The sequence below is a fragment of the Pleurodeles waltl genome, chromosome 3_1 (assembly GCF_031143425.1).
Source record: "Pleurodeles waltl isolate 20211129_DDA chromosome 3_1, aPleWal1.hap1.20221129, whole genome shotgun sequence".
NCBI lineage: Eukaryota > Metazoa > Chordata > Amphibia > Caudata > Salamandridae > Pleurodeles > Pleurodeles waltl.
In genome coordinates, this window is record NC_090440.1 from 1285375765 (window position 1) to 1285394478 (window position 18714).

An 18714-nucleotide genomic window follows, 5' to 3' on the forward strand; every position below is an offset into this window, starting at 1 on the left:
TCAGTATTCATCTACAATCTGGACCCAGTGGGGTGCGAGGGGAGCGACCCCCATTGAGTACAAGAAGAAGAATGACCTACCCCCGAGGGGTGGTCCCCCGTCAGAGGAAGAATCGTACAGTGAAAAGAGGAAAACGGTTGAGGCAGTTGTGAAGTGACTCAGGCTGTAGCTCCCAACCCCCCCACCCCCCCAAGAGATGGAGCATAGCTGCACAGAATTCTCTGACTCTGCCTCCAGTGGGTCAAATATTTTTACCATAATACTCCCTCGGGTCCCCCCTGGAACTGCAGGTGACATATAGAGATAGAACAAGGGTTACCTATTACCGAACGCCAACTGAGAGATATAGTAGATATGATCCAACCCTCCTCAGGGGGTGAGGAGTTTACGAGGACCACTAAACAAGGATGCACAAAATTGTTCATTGTTTATTATATGATCCTGATGGGGGCCGAGCTGCAGGTTCTGGCTTGAGATTTCCCAAAGCTGTTTATGTGGATCAACCCACATTGTTTGGTTGAAGTTGACCCGGTTTGGACAGGGGACTTTGCCCAATTTGCGCTGGTTCCCTCACACTTCAAAAAACAGAGTGACCAGTAGGTTTCAAGATTTGGCTTTCTTACTAGTGAAGCGTGAACAAACCCGTAATTGGAAAACCGTGAGGGGGCGCGACTGCCATGTTGGCGGAATGGACTGGAAAAATTTGCAACAATAGAGAGTGCAGTATTATTAAGCAAGGCAAAAAGGGGGGTTGAGTGCCTGGAGAGTGCACATGCATGGGAGACCATAGTAGCTGACTTTCGGGCGGCCATGGTAGATGAGGCCGCCTCACCTTGAGAATATTTTTTCCTAGCAATGGCTGATGCTGATATGGGGCGACCTCTGAGGGAGGAGGGTTTGTTCGCCTAGTTCCGGCTGAATGCTAACAGAACTATCATGGATGTGGCCTGGATACCGAACACACGGATCAGCCTGAGACCCATGCAGATGAGGGCTGTTTTATTACCTTACATTAGATGCAATCGAGCGAGGAGGAAGGGTAGTTGGGGGATTGTTGTTGCTGTTGGTTGCTGAAGGCTGGCGGAGAGTATAACTTGTAGTGGATGCATTCATATGATTATGTATGCCAGGTACTAAATGTATACTCATGATACTGCTACCCAATCTTATAAGTGAAATGAATGATGTAACAGTGAGCCCAGCTGGGCCTTCTGCTTTATTGAAAACCAATAAAACATGTTTAAAAGAAAAAAAGTAAGGACAGCTTGTGTTTGTATGTTTATTTAAAGCTATGAGGCACTTTAGAAACTTTGGTTTTGAGAAGGCATTAACAGCCCTCGCCTAGCCTATTGGTTATTTACTGGTCCATGACTTTAAATACTGATGTTCTTGCCTCCGACCAGCCTTTAATATAGCTTTATAGCCCACTGTAGCGGGGTATACTGACCATTAAAGGCCTGCTCCAACTTTAAAGGCCAGAGCCAAAAGGTGAAAAACTGCTGTTTTTTGTAGTTCAGCCAAGACGGGGAGACCCAGGAGCTGAGCAGCATTCATTCCTCCCTCCTTTTTAAGCCCTAGTGACACTGAGCTATAGGACGAGGGAAGGGTGAAGGCTGCGTGTGTCCTCTGGCATAGCCTCTGCCTTTCGCTTTCCTCCACCTAAATAATATACTTTTGAGAGCAGGGGAAAAAGAAAGGCAGATGCTGTGTATTAGAACATCGAAATGTTGAGAGCAGCTGACCTAGACCACTTCATATAGGCTGCTGCTACACCATTATCTTAAATGGAGCTTTCAACATTCCAGTGCTCAAATAGAGGGCTATTCTGTCCATTATAGGCCTTCTCCCGCATTAAAGGCCAGAGCTGGCGGGCTATAAAGCTCTTAGAACATTGCCCTCCATAAGGGCAGAATGTTCTTATTAGTAAAACAAAGGCCTCATGTAGCCCGTCGGGGTTGAACCCCCCGCCCCCGCCATAGAAGCCTTTGTTCACAGCAACAGCTGAAAAGGGGCTGAAGTCAGTCTCTGGTTCGCCCTGACTTGGCTGAACTGCTTTTTGTAGTTCAACTGAGCCAGGGAAACCCAGAAGCTGAGCAGCATTCATCCTCCATCCTTCCAAGGATCAAGTGATTCTGTGAGCTATGTGGGACGAGGGGGAAGGCTTCAGTGCGCCCGCACCACAGCCTCTGCCTTACGCTTTCCCTTGCCCACTACATATATTTAGAGAGGCAGGGGAAAAGAGAAAGGCAGAGGCTGTGGATTAGAACATTGAAATGTTGAGAGCAGCGGGCCTATATCAGTTTATCTAGGTCGCTGCTGCTCTGCTGCCTTCAATGGAGCTCTCAACAGTCCAGTGTTCTAAAGTGGTTTAATAATCTTTGAGACTCCTGGTCATTTCATTAACATTTGCATATTTGGATACACTTACTGTGGTACTAGATAACCTACAAGCTGGAAAACATTACCAACTATCGTTTCCTCTTATCCATTTCCCTTGATTCAGTTCTTGACTGTTTTCATTTTCTGGTCACACATCCTAATACTGCAGAACCCATCCCTCAGCACAAGTTTTAACTTTATTTAGTGATACTTTATTTATTTAGACACTGCTTACATACTTTACATATTTCAGTGCAAGAGGGATTGTTTTCCTCTCACCCGGGAAAATTCATAGTTGGAGCAGATAGTTTTATGGTACTTTGCCTTCTGTGACTATACCTCTTAATAACTGGTTTGCCTACCTTCTGATACAAGGCTGCATACCACAGATTGTTTTAAATCGCTTCACTTTAACATGAACATATGTCACTCAGTTTGTCCCCACCCCATTTTGACAGTTATTTTGAAACTTGAGCACTCCTCTTTAGTCTTCAGGCAACTGTTCTTAAACATTGTGCAAGGGCAAGTTCTGGCAGTAAATCAGTCATTCTGTTCAGGTAAGATGTCCCTCAGCCATGCTGAACAGCTTTAATATACGTTGTGCTTTCTACGTTTTAGCGTATGTTTCTAGCTTGGATTTAATAAGGAAACACGTATCCACAATGGCACTGGTAACATCTTTACCCATGCGCTTTGTGGCTCTGCATGTAGACACTGAAGTTGCGTAACTTCCCTCATGATCCATTTCAAAATGGGTTTGTTTGACAGAGTTATTTATGCCCATTGACTACTGTGTGTTGATCACTTTGTCTTGGACCTGCCATACTTAATCGATATTTAAGACACCCCCCACGTGGTCTTAAATAATCTGCTAATGAATACAGACCTTGGCCCTTTGTTCCCAAACACTTATAATGACTTTCATACACAATGATAACTTTTCATGTGACTCTTAAGGAAATATTTTAATATTGTGCCACGTAATTTTCTCCTCAGATAGCAAGGTAATATTTAATATAGCGTACCTTTGCAACAAGCCCTCCCTTTAACGTTTGAAGATTACCCTATTTACATTTTTTCTTTAAAAAGGCGGATGGGCCTTTGCCTTCCTAGCCCAGCCTTCAAAGACCACTGTTAGAATTTGTAGAGGTTATCAGCTGTTGGGAATGTACGGAACTATACAGCAAAAACCAAATGTAGTTGTTGTTATCTGAAAGTTATTAGGCAAAGTTTTAAAATGCTATTAATACTGATCTGTATTTGTTTGGGTATGTAAGTGTGCGGGTTGTAATGCATTCTGGCAGGAGTAATTTTCTAATTGTGATAAAGTGGGAGTGTCCTACTGATGTTCAAATGTTGGGTTAAATATCACTTTTGAATTAAAGACCTCAGTACTTTGTAAACAAAATACCTCATCATACTTGGTGGTATATTTGGAACTAATCTAAGTGTAATTACGTATAATATATGATGTAGGCTTGTGCAGCAAGGTAGAATCTTTAGTTACAGGCTTACTTAAAGTTAAAATGTTGACTAATCTTAAACCTTCTGTGCTTGTTTTTCAGTTTGTCGAGGACTATGAACCAACAAAGGCTGACAGCTATAGGAAAAAAGTCGTCCTTGATGGCGAGGAGGTCCAAATAGACATTCTTGATACAGCCGGGCAGGAAGATTATGCAGCCATCCGTGACAACTACTTTCGAAGTGGGGAAGGTTTTCTCCTCGTCTTCTCCATCACAGAACACGAGTCCTTCACTGCAACAGCAGAGTTTAGGTATTCATTAGCTGACAAAATTAATAAAACAGAAGTTGAGCATACTATCCTAGGGATGGCACATCAACATATACGAATTGCCGATAAACAGTGTTTTCTTTCGAGAGTTTTTGCACTGTAAGCTCCTTTTGTAAGACCCCCAATTCGATCGAGGGAGAATACATAGAAAACAAATTAACTTACCATGAAATGCAGGGGGCAAACCTCACCAAGTTTTCAGTTCTTTTTCCTAGATATATGCGCATAAGCAACGGTGTTCAGCAAATATCTTGTTGGGATATAGCACTATACCCAGTATACACTTCTCAGCAATATAAACAACCAAGCACGGTCCATGAACTGACTAAATGAACTTATTTTACCGGGAAGGGGATAAAATAAGCAATACAAAAAACACAGGGAAATGAATACATATGACTACAAAGACTGCTTGTGGACACAAATGCTGCACACGTTCTTTCCCAGGAGTGTAACCCTTTGATAAATACTCACTGAACTGAGGGTTAAGGTTTGTATTGCAGCTGAGAGGGCAAATATTACATGGCTCACATAGTGAAAAGAATCAGTCTCAATGAAAATAGGTATCTTCGTAAGCAAAACCGATAAACGAATTTCCCTGGCAAAGAACAATATGTCTGGTATTAAAGTGTCTCGTCTGTGAAATGCTGTCTCTAACTGTGCAGTAATGCCGAGGTACCAGGCCAACATCACATTGCAAAGAGAGTTGTAAAGTAACTATTTAGGCATCCACACCACCTTGCATGTGATGGTTTGTGAAGGGAACCGCTCAGAACCATACTGGGTTTCAGAGCAGTTCCATGGCAGCTATGAGTCGCCCATGGCTCTACAAGGATTTCAATGCACAGATGCACATCAGCAGCCAGGAAACCAGACTTTTATTGGGTTCCTGTCAAAGTTGGGGAACAGGCATATTGAAGAGCAGAACACTGAGAGGAGTTTCCTCATTGAAGACTCTTCAGTGAATAACACTATTGGGTTGTTTTCAGTGGAAGGCCTATTGTAGCAAAATCTCTCAGGTCCCTCTTCCCCACTAAACGGCAACTCAAGAACAGCCCCTTCTCACAGAGCCTGATATCACTTCTGTGCCCTAGGCCTTACAGGCAGAGATCCCATGGGCATGTGCATCTAAAATGGCAAATTCACACATAACCCTAACCAGTTTAAGTTGCAAATAGAAAGTGTACGTAGCACTAATTTTTGGCTAGAAAAATGTTTATTTTCAAGTGTGTGAAAAGCAGTAATTTGTTGAATTTAGATTTGGGCCTTACCTGCAGTGCTGAACAGGTACTGCAAAGTACATACTGAGCCTGTCTGTCCAAGGGTATTCTGACTTCAGGAGCTCCTCCTTGATCCTGCACACCAGTTTGTGCTTTAGTGATTAGGCCTCCGGTATCTGTGTGGGCCTGACTCCTCCCTTTCGACCGGCATAGGCCTTTAATTTTAAAGTCACATGCTCTTTAAATAGGTTTCTTATTGGTTGTTGAATCTGGGTTCTGATTGGTTCCTGCAGCTAGGGTTTCTATTGGACCTAGGGCTTAGAGCTTGAGTTCTGATTGGCTGATAGGGCTAGGGCTGTGATTAGTTCCTAGGGCTAGGGTTTCTATTGGACCCAAGGCTTTGAGCTTGAGTTCTGATTGGCTGATAGGGCTAGGACTGTGATTGATGAACAGGGCCAGGGCTGCCCTTGGCTCTAGGGTTTAGGGCTATGTTTCCCACTGGAGCAAGGTCACATGATCTAGGGCTCAGGGTGTCTCAGCCCGGGTGGGGCTAAGGGCGAAGAGGACAAGGGGAGCTGCCTATTTGGGCTGGGTCAGGCCTAGGGCCAGAAATGCTATTTTTTCGATTTAACAGCAACTACCTTAAATCGTCCTCATTCTCAAACATACAAACAAACACAATCTTAGCAAACACACACTGCTCGTATACAACAAACTAACTCTAATCACTTTTCAGTGTCTCAACAATGACAACAAAACCCCACAAATCACATCTATGCACCCTTCTACCCCTACTGCCACACAGTAGCACCATCACTCTCACACAGACCACCATTCTATTCTACACAACTATCAGATCCACACATCACCAACACAACGCAAACCCAAATTATACATAATCTTAATCCCTTTAAACGCAATACCTACTCACTTGCTCTACTCTCTACTTGCTCCTCCCAGACCCCTTTCCATCACCAGCAACCCTCTCTCATATCATCCACCAACGCCCTCCTCCTCTTTTCAACAAAAACACAGAACCCAACAATCCTCACACTCAATTCTACCACACATTACAAACACTCATAACCCCTGTCAGCCTCCTCTCACACCACATACATTCTCCTCCAACTCACATCACCACCTCTTTTACAATTCAACTTCCACTCACCATCAGTACTTTACATCCAAATCCTTCATAGAAATTAACATCACCCCACGTCACCACCCCTTTTACAATTCAGCCTCCTCTCTTAACAGTACTTTACATCCAAATCCTTCACAGGAATTCACTACATCAATCTCATTTCTCTACTACACAAAAACAAAATACACACACACCAGCACATCAAAATATCATACGCACACAATTTCACACTACATTTTTTCACAAAATAAAAATAAACACCCACTCATGAGTACACAAATAATACACATCCTACACCAACATTACTCCCAAATATTCGGTCTTCAACACCTACCACAAACACCCCCAACTCAATAACTCATTCACCTACCTCTCATCCATTGCACAATTTAGAGCCTTAAAACATGACCCACAAGCACCTCCCCAACCCATACACCTTTCACCCTGAACAGACACAAATGAAATAAACAACATACCACTCTTCACAGCTTTACATCTACTTGTTTATTACACAAAAAGACTACTCTACAAAATCAACACAGCTCATCAACTCACTCTCAACCCCTGTCTCCCCCACCTGCACACGCAGACCCAACAAAATACCTTCTGAGCCTACTAGATAAGGATTATGATAGACAAACACTATTGATATTCCAATACAGTTAATACAAGCAGGAATAATACACCTGCTACTAGTTGAAAGAATACTAATTGTTCTTCTAGAAAACAGTGTCACACCACCAAAACAATCCCTAGACTGCCTACTAATATATGCTTAATCACACTCTAAAAATAAGCACCACATCTACAACCTACTCACTTACACGCAAACCTGACTCTCTTCGTAACTGAATCATGATTGAGGGGATAGTATGACTCCAGTATTGCATGAAACAGTGTCTCCAGCCTTTGAAACTATAACTCAAAATTGCATAGGCAAAAGAGGAGTCATACTAGCTGTTATGTTTGAGAAGCTGTGTATCTCACCAAAGCTGACGACGTATCCATACAAGGTTGTGAGGACCTCATCACCAGATGCAACTCTACACCAACTTTCTCCTGTACCTTCCTCCTTCTTTACGGTCCATCATGTAACAATTCAACATTCCTAGACAGTTTCAAGCCTTATGACACTACACTCCAACCTGTGCATCGTTGGTCACCTAAACATATGGTCTGACAAACCAATATGCCCTATCCAAGAACCAACATCATTGGTCTAAACACACTGAACCTACATCAGATCATCCACAAACCCACACACATCGTGGGTGATGGGAGAACATGGCGGGCTGAGCAGCGGCGGCTCGCCTTAGCGCATACCTGGGCCCCCTAGCTGGCTGGCATAACAACAATCCCTGAGTCTGCTGGAGTCGATGTGTAGGCAGTTCGTGAGGAGATCAGGGAGCCTCGGGAGTGTTTCTAGCAGCCCTAGCGGGGCTGCTGGATGGCATTGTGCCGCTCTGGAGGAGCCGAATGGCAGCATCACGTGTTCCCCTCCGGGGGAGCCCAGGCAGAGCTAGCACAAGCAGAATCACGACCTGGACGACGGTCAGGACGGTGCTCAGGAAGTTGGCAGAGATGGTGGAAACAACAAAGGCCAAAGGAGTGGCTGAGGAGGCAGCAGGGGACACGGAATGTGCGGTAAGGCAGCAGATGGTGGGGGAATCTGCCTGGACTCTGGGAAGAGAGCAAAGGGGTCGACAGAAGAAGGTAGGTGGCCACGGCAAACCGAATCTAGCAGGAAATGCAGGTCAGAGAAGAGAAGTGGAAGCAACAGGACAGGCTATTGGGGGGCCCCGGGGAGAGGGGAGGTGCTGAATGTAACAAGAATAAATAAAATAAAACACAGACCCAGCATTGTTAACCCTAAAGTTACCCCCTCATTGAGGGCGTATTTCAAGACCTTACTACTAGTTCTGAGTGGCAGAACCACCAGTACCACCAGCCCAATGGAACAAGATTTGAGTGGACGACCCCCTCTCTTGCAAAACTTGGAAGTAGGGGGGGGGGTTTATCCCCCGCTCTCTGACCAGGTTGTCCCCTGAAGAAAGTAACCTTATGACCCTAGGTAGGGGCAGTGGAGGCATGGCAAGCACTCCTGCAGGACCAGACCCTGAGATTTCAGATTTAACCGGGTCTTCGGGCCCCTGCTTTCCTTAGAACTTACGGATAATCAGGCCCATGCCACCCCAACTGTAAGTACTACTTTGGAGACTATGTTCTTAGTGCTTTCGGACAATATTAAAAAGGGTTTGCGGTCTCAGAGGCAAATCGAGGAGAGATAAGGTTACCTTGTGAGACTCTGGAAAACAAATTGAACCTCCTGGCAGTTAGAACTCAAGCTCCTGGGGAATCAGTTGGCGCTATAAAGGAGAAGTTGAGGAAGACTAAAGAAGAAATTCAACAGTTAAAAGGGAATGAGCGGGAATTGCAGGAGAAATTAGAGCAGTTAGCAAAAGAGTTCTGAATGTACCAGAAGGAGTGGAGGGGGACAACCTTAAAATGTATGTAGCCTCTCTTATTAACAATACAATCTCACTGGAAGAAAGTAAGGAAGAGATTGCAAGCGATATTCAGAGTATCCATAGAGACCCATTTTGGTGGAATCCTAATAATAAAAAGACATGTAAAATTTTGTTGAGTTTTCAAATGCATCTCTTGAAAGAAAATATATTGACAACGTCGTTAAGAATGAAATCCCTAAGAGTGGAGGATTTTTCATTTGATATCAGGTCGGACCTGTCTAGGGCAACACTGAATAAACAATGGGAGTTTGGGGAGACGATTAGAGGAATTCAAAAGTCTAGGTGCAGTGCCCAGCTTAAACTTCCAGCATACCTTTGAGTAATACACAACAATAAAATGCATAATATTAGGGACCATACAGCAGCGGACGAGTTGTTAGCAGCCATGAAGAAGGGGAATGTTGTGGAATTAAGGCTTTTCCATGTGTTGATATGCAGGTTTGGGGACCCACAGGCACTCTAATATCGAGCCAATCGGTCCGTTAATGGAAAGGATGGGTCTCTGGGGGTGGAATCTCAGAGGAGGGCACAGAGGAGGGGAAGTAGGTAGGCACAGGGTGTGGAGCATGTGGGTAAAAGAAAAAAAAAATAACCAGCTCAGCCATTCAGTATCTAACTGGATAAGGTCAGTGGAAGCCCGGGAGAAGGTAGTAGATTAATTCAAATTATGTCTTTGAATATTAATGGTCTACGGATTAAAGGGAGGACTAGCAAGGTTTTGAAGTTTCTAAGGGACTCCCCATCACACATATTAATTTTACAAGAAATACATTTCACTAAGGAGGAAAGCACGGCCCTGTTAAAACCCAGAAATGGGTACAATGCTTTGTTAGTACAGAACATAATTTTAATACCAAGGGTGTTGCAATTTTAATTAAACAGCAGGTCAGTGCAACACTGTTGGAGGTGGTGTCTGATAAATTGGACAGATGAATTATAGCCAAATTAAAATTGGGCAGTAGGAGACTCACATTAGTAAGGCTTTATGGGCCAAACTGTGATGACATAGGGCCCCTTAGAATGGTTTTCTCCCATCTGCTAGAGTTTCTTGATCCGATTATAATGACTGGGGACTTCAACGTGGTGTTAGATAATAAATTAGACAGATCAGTAAAATGTGGATCAATAGGTACTCCAAAGTCCCAGCAATATCTCAAAGGGATGATGAAATAATTTGGGCTGTGTGATCTGTGGAGGCAGAGAGAACTGGGGTGAAGCAGGGATTCTCTTACTGCAATAAAAACACACGGCCATGCCTCTCGGATCGATTATTTTCTAGTAAACCAAGTGCTGTGTGGTTTAGTTGAGGACATTGCGTATTCGGCTGCTCATTCATCAGAACATGCAGCCGTAATGTTGAAAATTAGTCTCCCTCAGGAACTAGGTGGGAGGAGGTGAACTTTTGATTGTGCCTTGGTATTGGATGAGGCGATCATCTGTCAGCTTCGAAAGGAAACAGGATTTTTTTAGGGTCAATCTGGGGTCCGCCTCTACAACTAAATTTTGGGATACTTTTAAGGCCGTGATAAGGGGGAAGATTGTGAGTCTTATTAATCCTAGGAATAAGCAAAATAGGGATGAATTAAACCATATAGAACAGGAAATATTACTATGCAATAGTCAGAATGCTGAGGGGAGACAAGCAGGGTTTGGATAATAGGATAAACCAGCTGAGGCAGCAGATGGAAAAAGTGTTGCAGACCAGGATTGCAAAAAGATGGGAAGCAAGCAGACTCTCTCATTTCGAATATGGGAAGGTGCGGGGAAACTGTTCGCTCGGAAGATCAAGAGGGAGCAAGTGCAGAACTGCATAGAGGAGATCGTGGCTGATCAATTGGGGTTAGGCTTATCACCCCAGAGGATATAGAAGACGCTTTCCAGAGGTTCTTTTCCCAGCTTTACACAGAGGAGATAGAGGTGGGCGAAGATGAAGTCGGGGAATGGCTAAGGGGTAGATACTCTCCTTTGTCTTACACAGGAGAAGCAGGCCCTCTTGAACAAACCCATCTCTCAGGGAGAGATAATAGTGGTTTTGAAAGGAAGTAAGGGAGGGAAAGCGACTGGACCGGATGGCATTCCCGTTGAGCTTTATAAAGCTTTGGGGGAGCCGATTGTTCCAGCAATGTCACAATTGTTCTCAGAGATTTTCGAGGAGGGATTGCCATTACCAGCTTCTTGGAGTGAAGCAATTATCTCTCTCATTTTGAAGCCCGGAAAGAGCCCGGTCCGATGCGAGTCCTATAGACCAATATCACTGCTAAATAGCGATTGTAAGTTGTACGCTAAAATACTAATGGTTAGGCTAAGCGGAGTGGTGAGTGACTTGATACACCTAGATAAAAAAAAGACTTTATTAGAAATAGATTTTTACATGAACAAATGTTTAACTTGATTGGAGCTATAGACCTGGCCACAACCTATCAAGAACCCCTAGCTGTTATAGCCCTGGATGCAATGAAGGCCTTCGATAGAGCTAATTGGAACTACTTGAATATGATTCTTAAGGGTCACAATTTGGGCAAGAAGTTGTGTCAGAACGTCTGTCTAGTCTGTCATACCCCTTTGGCTAAGGTACTGGTGAATGGAAAGTTAACTGTGCCTTTTAGGATTACTAGAGACACTAGACAGGGTTGCTCCCTCTCCCGCCTGCTGTTTGACGTGTACATGGAACCCTTCGCCAGAAAGATTAGGCAGAATCCCACAATTTCCCCCTTTTGCTGTAATTGGTGGGAGAAAAAAGTTGCCTTATATGCCGATGATCTTTTGGTGTACACATCAGACTTATCCATAGCTTTCCCTGCACTATTGAGCATTGCGGAGGGGTTTGGGAAGCTCTCTGGTTATGTTAATACTGGGAAAATAAACATAATGGCATGGAACCAGAAGGACGACCACTGGCAGATTAAAAAATCAATGAGTTATTTAGGGCTAACGATTGTGCAGGAAGTTAAACAAATAGTTGCGTTTAACTTTTTAAAAAAAACTCTGGTAGAGTGTAGTAGGTTAATATGAGGGTGGGTACATCTTCCTCTTATAATTATTGGAAGAGTTAGCCTAGTTAAAATGGTAATCCTGCCTAAGTTGAATTTTCTACATAATTCCATCCCTCTACAATTGGTTAAAAGGCTTCTGGGTAAATTTCAACAAAATATATATTCTTTCATATGGGCTTAGAAAAGTCCCAGAATTTCATAGAAGAAGCTGCGCAGAAAAGGGGAGCCTTTCTCTCCCCGACTTGCAATGTTATGCATGGGCATTTCATCTAACAAATACTAGAATGCTCTTCTCCTCCCCAGACTCTTAAGCGACTGGAGGTATGTTTAAAGCTATGGCAGGCACCGTGAAAGAGGCAGCAAAACTCTTCTATATATAAATTTGGTGACCCCAAATTCTTTAAAAAGGTGTTACAGCATGCGGCAGAGGTCTGGTACAAGCAGCGAAGATAGAGTACTGTAGCCAGTGGGCCCCTATTTGGGACTCCCCTGGAACCAACGAGTGCCTGGACGATGTATTGGCGCTGCCACTTAGGACGGTGGGGGTCAAATATTGGGAGGACTTGTCTAGACAGGGGTCCCTATTGTCCTGGGAAGAACTAACTGTGTTAACAGGGGGAAACCTCTCCAGGTTGAAGTATATTCAGCTGAAAAGTTGGGCACAGTGGACCAGCGCTAGTCTGGGATCTGCAAGCCAGCTGGATGACAAGCTAATTAGAGCTCACCCGTGCCCTAAGAAGGTATCAAGCTGGTATTGGGAAATTTTAGATACACATGATGGCAATTTTAAGTTACCAAACGAACTCTGGGGAGAAAGCATGCCTTTGGAACGGTTATGAGATAGATGGCAAGTATCCATGCGTACATTGTTTAATGCAGTAAAGCCTGCCCCATTGAGGAGAAATCATCTCTTTGCTTTGCATAGAGCTTATTGCTCTCATTATAAGCTTTGGAAGTTGAGGAAGGGGGAAGTGGTTAAATGTGCAAAGTGTGGTTTGCAGGGTGCGTCAGACATTGATATGTTAATGGAATATTCAGCAGTGTACCGTTTTTGGGAAGAAGTCTGTAAAACTATTTCAGGCATTCTGAAACAAGAAACCTCGGCATGTCACGACTCACGTGCTGCTTGCGCCTGGAATTTGCAGATCTGGTGGCGTGAATCTTCAATGTTCGGCTTTGGCCCAAAAAGGGGCGACTCTTTCTGGTAGCCACGGTGCTGTAGGCAATGGAGACACCAAGAACAGACCGTGCCCTTCAGAAAGTAGCGCCAGAGGGAAAAACCCCTTCCAAAGGGGAAAAACCTCCAAACAGGAAAAGTCCTGGAGAAAAACAAGAACAAACAAACAGGAATCCAAAAGGAGCAAAAATCAGAAAACACAGAATGCTGAGTCCAAAACCAAAAGGCAAGGAAATCAGGAGCGAAGACACCAACTGAGCAGAAAGTGTTGCAGCGCAAGGAAAGAGAAAAAACACAGCCCTTATATACCAACAAACAGGAAGTGACCCACAGGAAGTAAAAGGACACCATCTTAGATAGGGAAACAATATATAGAACAGAATAGTAGAGGAACCATAGAGAATAGGGAACAAGGAATGCTGGGAAAGCACAGGAATCTGGGAAGGAGGAAAAGACATAAAGAAAGGCACACAACAGACTGCAAAAAGAAGAAAGGACAAAGAAACGAAGAAAAACAGGTAAGAGGGTTCAGAGACCCCTGGGACAGTGAAAGGCAGAAGGAAGAACGAGGCCCCAAGCAAATCTGGGGCCTCGAAACGCGCAGGAGAGGCTGGGGGCGCGCCGTGTCTTAATAACGCGGTGCGCGGCCCGAGCCGAACGCCCGGCCGAAGTCGAGCTCTCGGCTCGCGCCGCACCGCGCGGCGCGACAGTAGGTCCCCCTCCCGAAGGCCCAGGTTTAAGAGGGAATAAACAGTGAAAGCGTTGAGTCAGGAGAGGAGCGTGAACGGAAGAGGCATCTTCCCATGAACATTCACTGAGAGGATAACCCTTCCAATGAATCAGATACTGAAGTCGTTTATGAAAAAGACGAGAGTCACAGATTTCCTGCACTTCATATTCAGGAGCATCATTCACAAGGACAGGAGGTGGACAAGGAAACTGACGTGAGTAAGGATCAGGCACATAAGGTTTAAGCTGAGAAACATGAAAAACCGGATGGATCTTCCATGTATGGGGTAAGTGAAGACGGACAGTGACAGGATTGACCAACTGGAGAATACGGAAAGGCCCATAGTAACGAGGTGTGAACTTGTTTTGAGAGAGACGTGAGGGCAAGAATTTGGAGGAGAGCCAGACTTTATCTTGCAGATGATAATTTGGATTGGTTGTACGTCTCTTGTCTGCAGCCTTCTTCATATACCTCTTGGTATGTAACAAATTAGATCGAATTAGTTTATGGAGTTGGAGAAGGCGTTTGGAGAAATAGTTAATAGCAGGTAGAGGAGAGTTGGATTGTGGAGAAGTAGGGAAAGAGGTAGGATGAAAACCATAGGAACAGAAAAAGGGAGTGACCTTGGAGGCACTATGGACTGAGTTATTGTAGGAAAATTCAGCTAAAGAGAGGTAAGTGCTCCAGTTACTTTGGGTAGAATTGCAAAAGCATCGAAGATATTGCTCTAGTCCTTGGTTCAGACGCTCAGTCTGTCCGTTGGTCTGAGGATGGAACCCTGAAGACAGGGCTCTATTCATATTCAGTGTTTTACAAAAATGCTTCCAAAATCGGGAGATGTACTGAGGTCCTCTATCAGAGATTATGGTATGTGGAAGTCCATGGAGACGGAAGACATGATCTATGAATATTTGACCTAGTTCTTGGGAAGTAGGCAGCTTTTTTAGGCCAGTGAAATGAGCCATCTTTGTGAAAGAATCCACTGTGACCATGATAACCCGGTTTTCTGCTGATGGTGGGAGCGAACACATAAAATCAGTAGAGATAGTATGCCATGGGGCCGATGGAACAGGCAAAGGTTGTAGTAATCCTGCCGGTCTGGTGTGAGGTATTTTGACTTGGGCACATATGGGACAGGCCTGAACGTATCTTTCCACATCCAGTTTCCAGGTAGGCCACCAAAAAAATCGTGAAAGTAATTCTTGTGTGGCTTTGATGCCTCTGTGACCAGCTACAGGGGAATCATGGCACATTTGTAATGCTTTCTTTTGCACCTTGTTTGTAGGGAGGAATATCAGGTCTTGGTAATAAAAATATCCTTGTTTCTTGTACAATAATGGTCTTAGTTCTTCTATGTCATGGTCCGATAGGTTGGCGTATTCTTGTTGTACTTCTTCCAGGAAAGACTGAGCCACTCCAATGATCTTACTGGGTTCTAGAAGATACTGGGATGAGGAAGGAGAACACTCTGGATATCGGCGAGACAGAGCATCAGCCAGAATGTTTTGAGATCCTGGAATATATGTAATATAAAAATCGTACAGACTGAAGAAAAAGGCCCAGCGGGCCTGACGACTATTCTGGCATACAAAATTTCTTAAACATTGTAAATTACGGTGGTCTGTCCTCACCTCAAATGGTTCCTTGGAACCCATCAGAAACTGCCTCCACTCAAGGCAGGCTGTTTTCAGAGCCAATAATTCCCTTTCAAGTACGGAATAATGTTGTTCAGCTGTGGAAAGGATATGAGACAAATAGAAAACAGGATGTTCAAGGCCATCATCCTCTTGTCGTTGGAGTAAGACAGCTCCGATGGCTCTCTCAGAAGCATCAGTTACTACTATAAATTGCTTGGTGGTATCTGGATGTCTTAAGATGGGGGCTTGGGTGAAGGCTCTCTTTAAGCTTTGAAAGGCTGCTTCAGCAGCCTCAGTCCAGACAAACCCCTTCTTTAAATTGTCCTTCTTTAAGGTGTGAGTTATGTGGCTAGTCTGACTGGCAAAGTCTAGAATGAATTGTCGATAGAAGTTTGCTAAACCTAGGAAACATTGTGTTTCTTTTATGGTAGAAGGAGAAGGCCACTCTAGGATAGCTTGTACCTTTTCTTGATCCATAGCTATGCCGGTGGGACTTAAATGATAGCCCAGATATTTGACTTCCGTTATGTCGAACTCACATTTCTCTGGTTTGCAAAATAGTTGATGATCACGAAGTCTTTGAAGAACTTGTTTCACATGGGAAGTATGGAGTTCAGGATTTCTAGAATAAATAAGAATGTCATCTAGGTAGATCACGACTGTCTGATTAAGTAGGTCTGAAAACACTGAGTCCATAAATCTCTGGAAGATTGCCGGGGCGTTAGTAAGACCAAACGGCATAACCCTATATTCAAAATGGCCAAATGGGGTCCTGAATGCTGTCTTCCATTCGTCGCCTTCTCTTATGCGTAAAAGGTGGTAGGCTCCTCGTAAATCCAATTTAGTAAAACGTTGGGCCCCTCTGATTGCTTCCAGTATGTCCCTGATGAGAGGCAAAGGATAACGATCTTTAATGGTGATTTTATTCAGACCTCGAAAATCCAGGCACGGACGAAGATCCTTAGTCTTCTTGGGCACAAAAAAGAGAGGGGCCCCAGCCGGAGACGACGATGGAACAATAAGACCACTCTGTATATTTTCGTCCAGATACTCCTTTAGAACTTCCCTTTCGGGTTCCGTGAGGGAGTACATCCTCCCAAAAGGAACAATTGTGCCGGGTTCTAATGGAATTGCACAATCATATTCTCGATGTGGAGGTAGCACAGGTTTTGACGGTTTTTGGAAAATATCCTGAAACTCCAAATAGTGGTCTGGGACCCCTTGGACCGTATTAATGGACATACCAGTGGCACCTTCAGTAGCTAAGGATCTTTTCGGAGACCAATACTTGTCGGAAGTAAAACAGTTCTCGTGACAAAATTGCGAAGACAAAGAGACTGTCCGGGTAACCCAATTTATATATGGGTTATGTCTAATGAGCCACGGAATTCCAAGAATGATGGTATGGTTAGGGGACGTAATAAGATCGAAGGAGATGTGTTCTTGATGGTTTCCCACCTGTAGACTTAACATCAGGGTAGTGGTGTCTACAGGACCAGAGGATATCAAAGATCCATCCACAGTGTGTACCTGTTCGGGTACTTCTTTTGCTTGAGTAGGAACTAGGTTAGCAGCAGCCCATGTCTTGTCCATGTATATACCACTAGCACCACAGTCTAGTAATGCCATAGTCTTTTCTTGACGACCGTCAGGAAGTTGTAACAGGACAGGAAAGATGAACAAGGCAGTTGTATTGTCATTAAAGGAGCTGATGGAAGGTATAGCTGTAGATCCCGTCCCCTCCCTTCTTACAGAGGACGGGAGGTGGTGTTTCCCGAAGGTCTGGACGGACGTACTGGACAGGTACGGAGTATGTGACCAGCAGAACCACAATACAGGCACAACCCTCTCTTGCGTCTGTCTTCTCGTTCACTAGCAGAGAGCGGACCTCGGGTAGTATCCACCTGCATGGGTTCCCCTTCGATGTCTAGCAGGAGTGCGAGGTTCCTCGGAACGCTGCAGGTATGCACGTGAGCTACTTGGCTGGGTAAACCCTCTACTCCTTTTCTTTTCCGATCTCCGTTCCTGAAGACGATATTCGATGGACAGTGCTTGATCCATCAGGCCACGAAGATCTTCCGCTCTGGTAGAATGCACTAGTTCATCCTTTATTTCTTCTTTGAGTCCTCTACGAAATAATGTTACCAGAGTACGTTCCACCCAAGTGGTCTCTGCCGCCAGCTGACGAAAACGGGTTATATATTGCAGGACGTCTTGGGAGCCTTGTTGGATGTCGCACAAGGCTTCTTCAGCGGAGGCTTCCAATCCAGGACGGCTAAACATTTGTTTGAAGCGACTCACAAAGGCGGAATAGTCTGACAATACAGGGTCGTCGGAGGACACCATCGGGGTTGCCCAGGCCAAGGCTGGGCCGGATAAGGCACTGATAAGATAACCCACCTTGGTCCTGTCGTGGGAGAATTGAGTAGGTCGGAAGGCGAAATACACCGTTAAAGCATCCAAGAACTCGCGAAGCTTGGTTGGTTCACCAGAGAAACAAGGGGTAGAAGCGGAGATTGTCGGAACATCACTGGTGCGGAGGGCCAAAGCCTGTCGTAACGCAGCATTTTCATTACGTAGTTGTTGCAACTCCTGGGCTTGTTGCTGAATCGTGGTTAACAGAGATTGCTCCGGATCTGCAGCAGCCGCCACTGTATTATCCATGGTGTTTGAGGACGTCGGAATGGTTAGGCGCTGCAATCTGTCACGACTCACGTGCTGCTTGCGCCTGGAATTTGCAGATCTGGTGGCGTGAATCTTCAATGTTCGGCTTTGGCCCAAAAAGGGGCGACTCTTTCTGGTAGCCACGGTGCTGTAGGCAATGGAGACACCAAGAACAGACCGTGCCCTTCAGAAAGTAGCGCCAGAGGGAAAAACCCCTTCCAAAGGGGAAAAACCTCCAAACAGGAAAAGTCCTGGAGAAAAACAAGAACAAACAAACAGGAATCCAAAAGGAGCAAAAATCAGAAAACACAGAATGCTGAGTCCAAAACCAAAAGGCAAGGAAATCAGGAGCGAAGACACCAACTGAGCAGAAAGTGTTGCAGCGCAAGGAAAGAGAAAAAACACAGCCCTTATATACCAACAAACAGGAAGTGACCCACAGGAAGTAAA

At 44.6% G+C, this 18714-nt stretch overlaps 1 protein-coding gene across 1 annotated transcript in view; it reads left to right on the plus strand.

The window, feature by feature from the left end:
* RALB (RAS like proto-oncogene B) overlaps nucleotides 1-18714 on the plus strand; it is a 210043-nt gene that overhangs the window by 142148 nt on the left and 49181 nt on the right. Inside the window, exon 3 of the mRNA XM_069224620.1 lies at nucleotides 3945-4153. Within this exon, the coding sequence (XP_069080721.1) occupies nucleotides 3945-4153 (209 nt within the window). The remainder of the gene's footprint in view (nucleotides 1-3944; nucleotides 4154-18714) is intronic.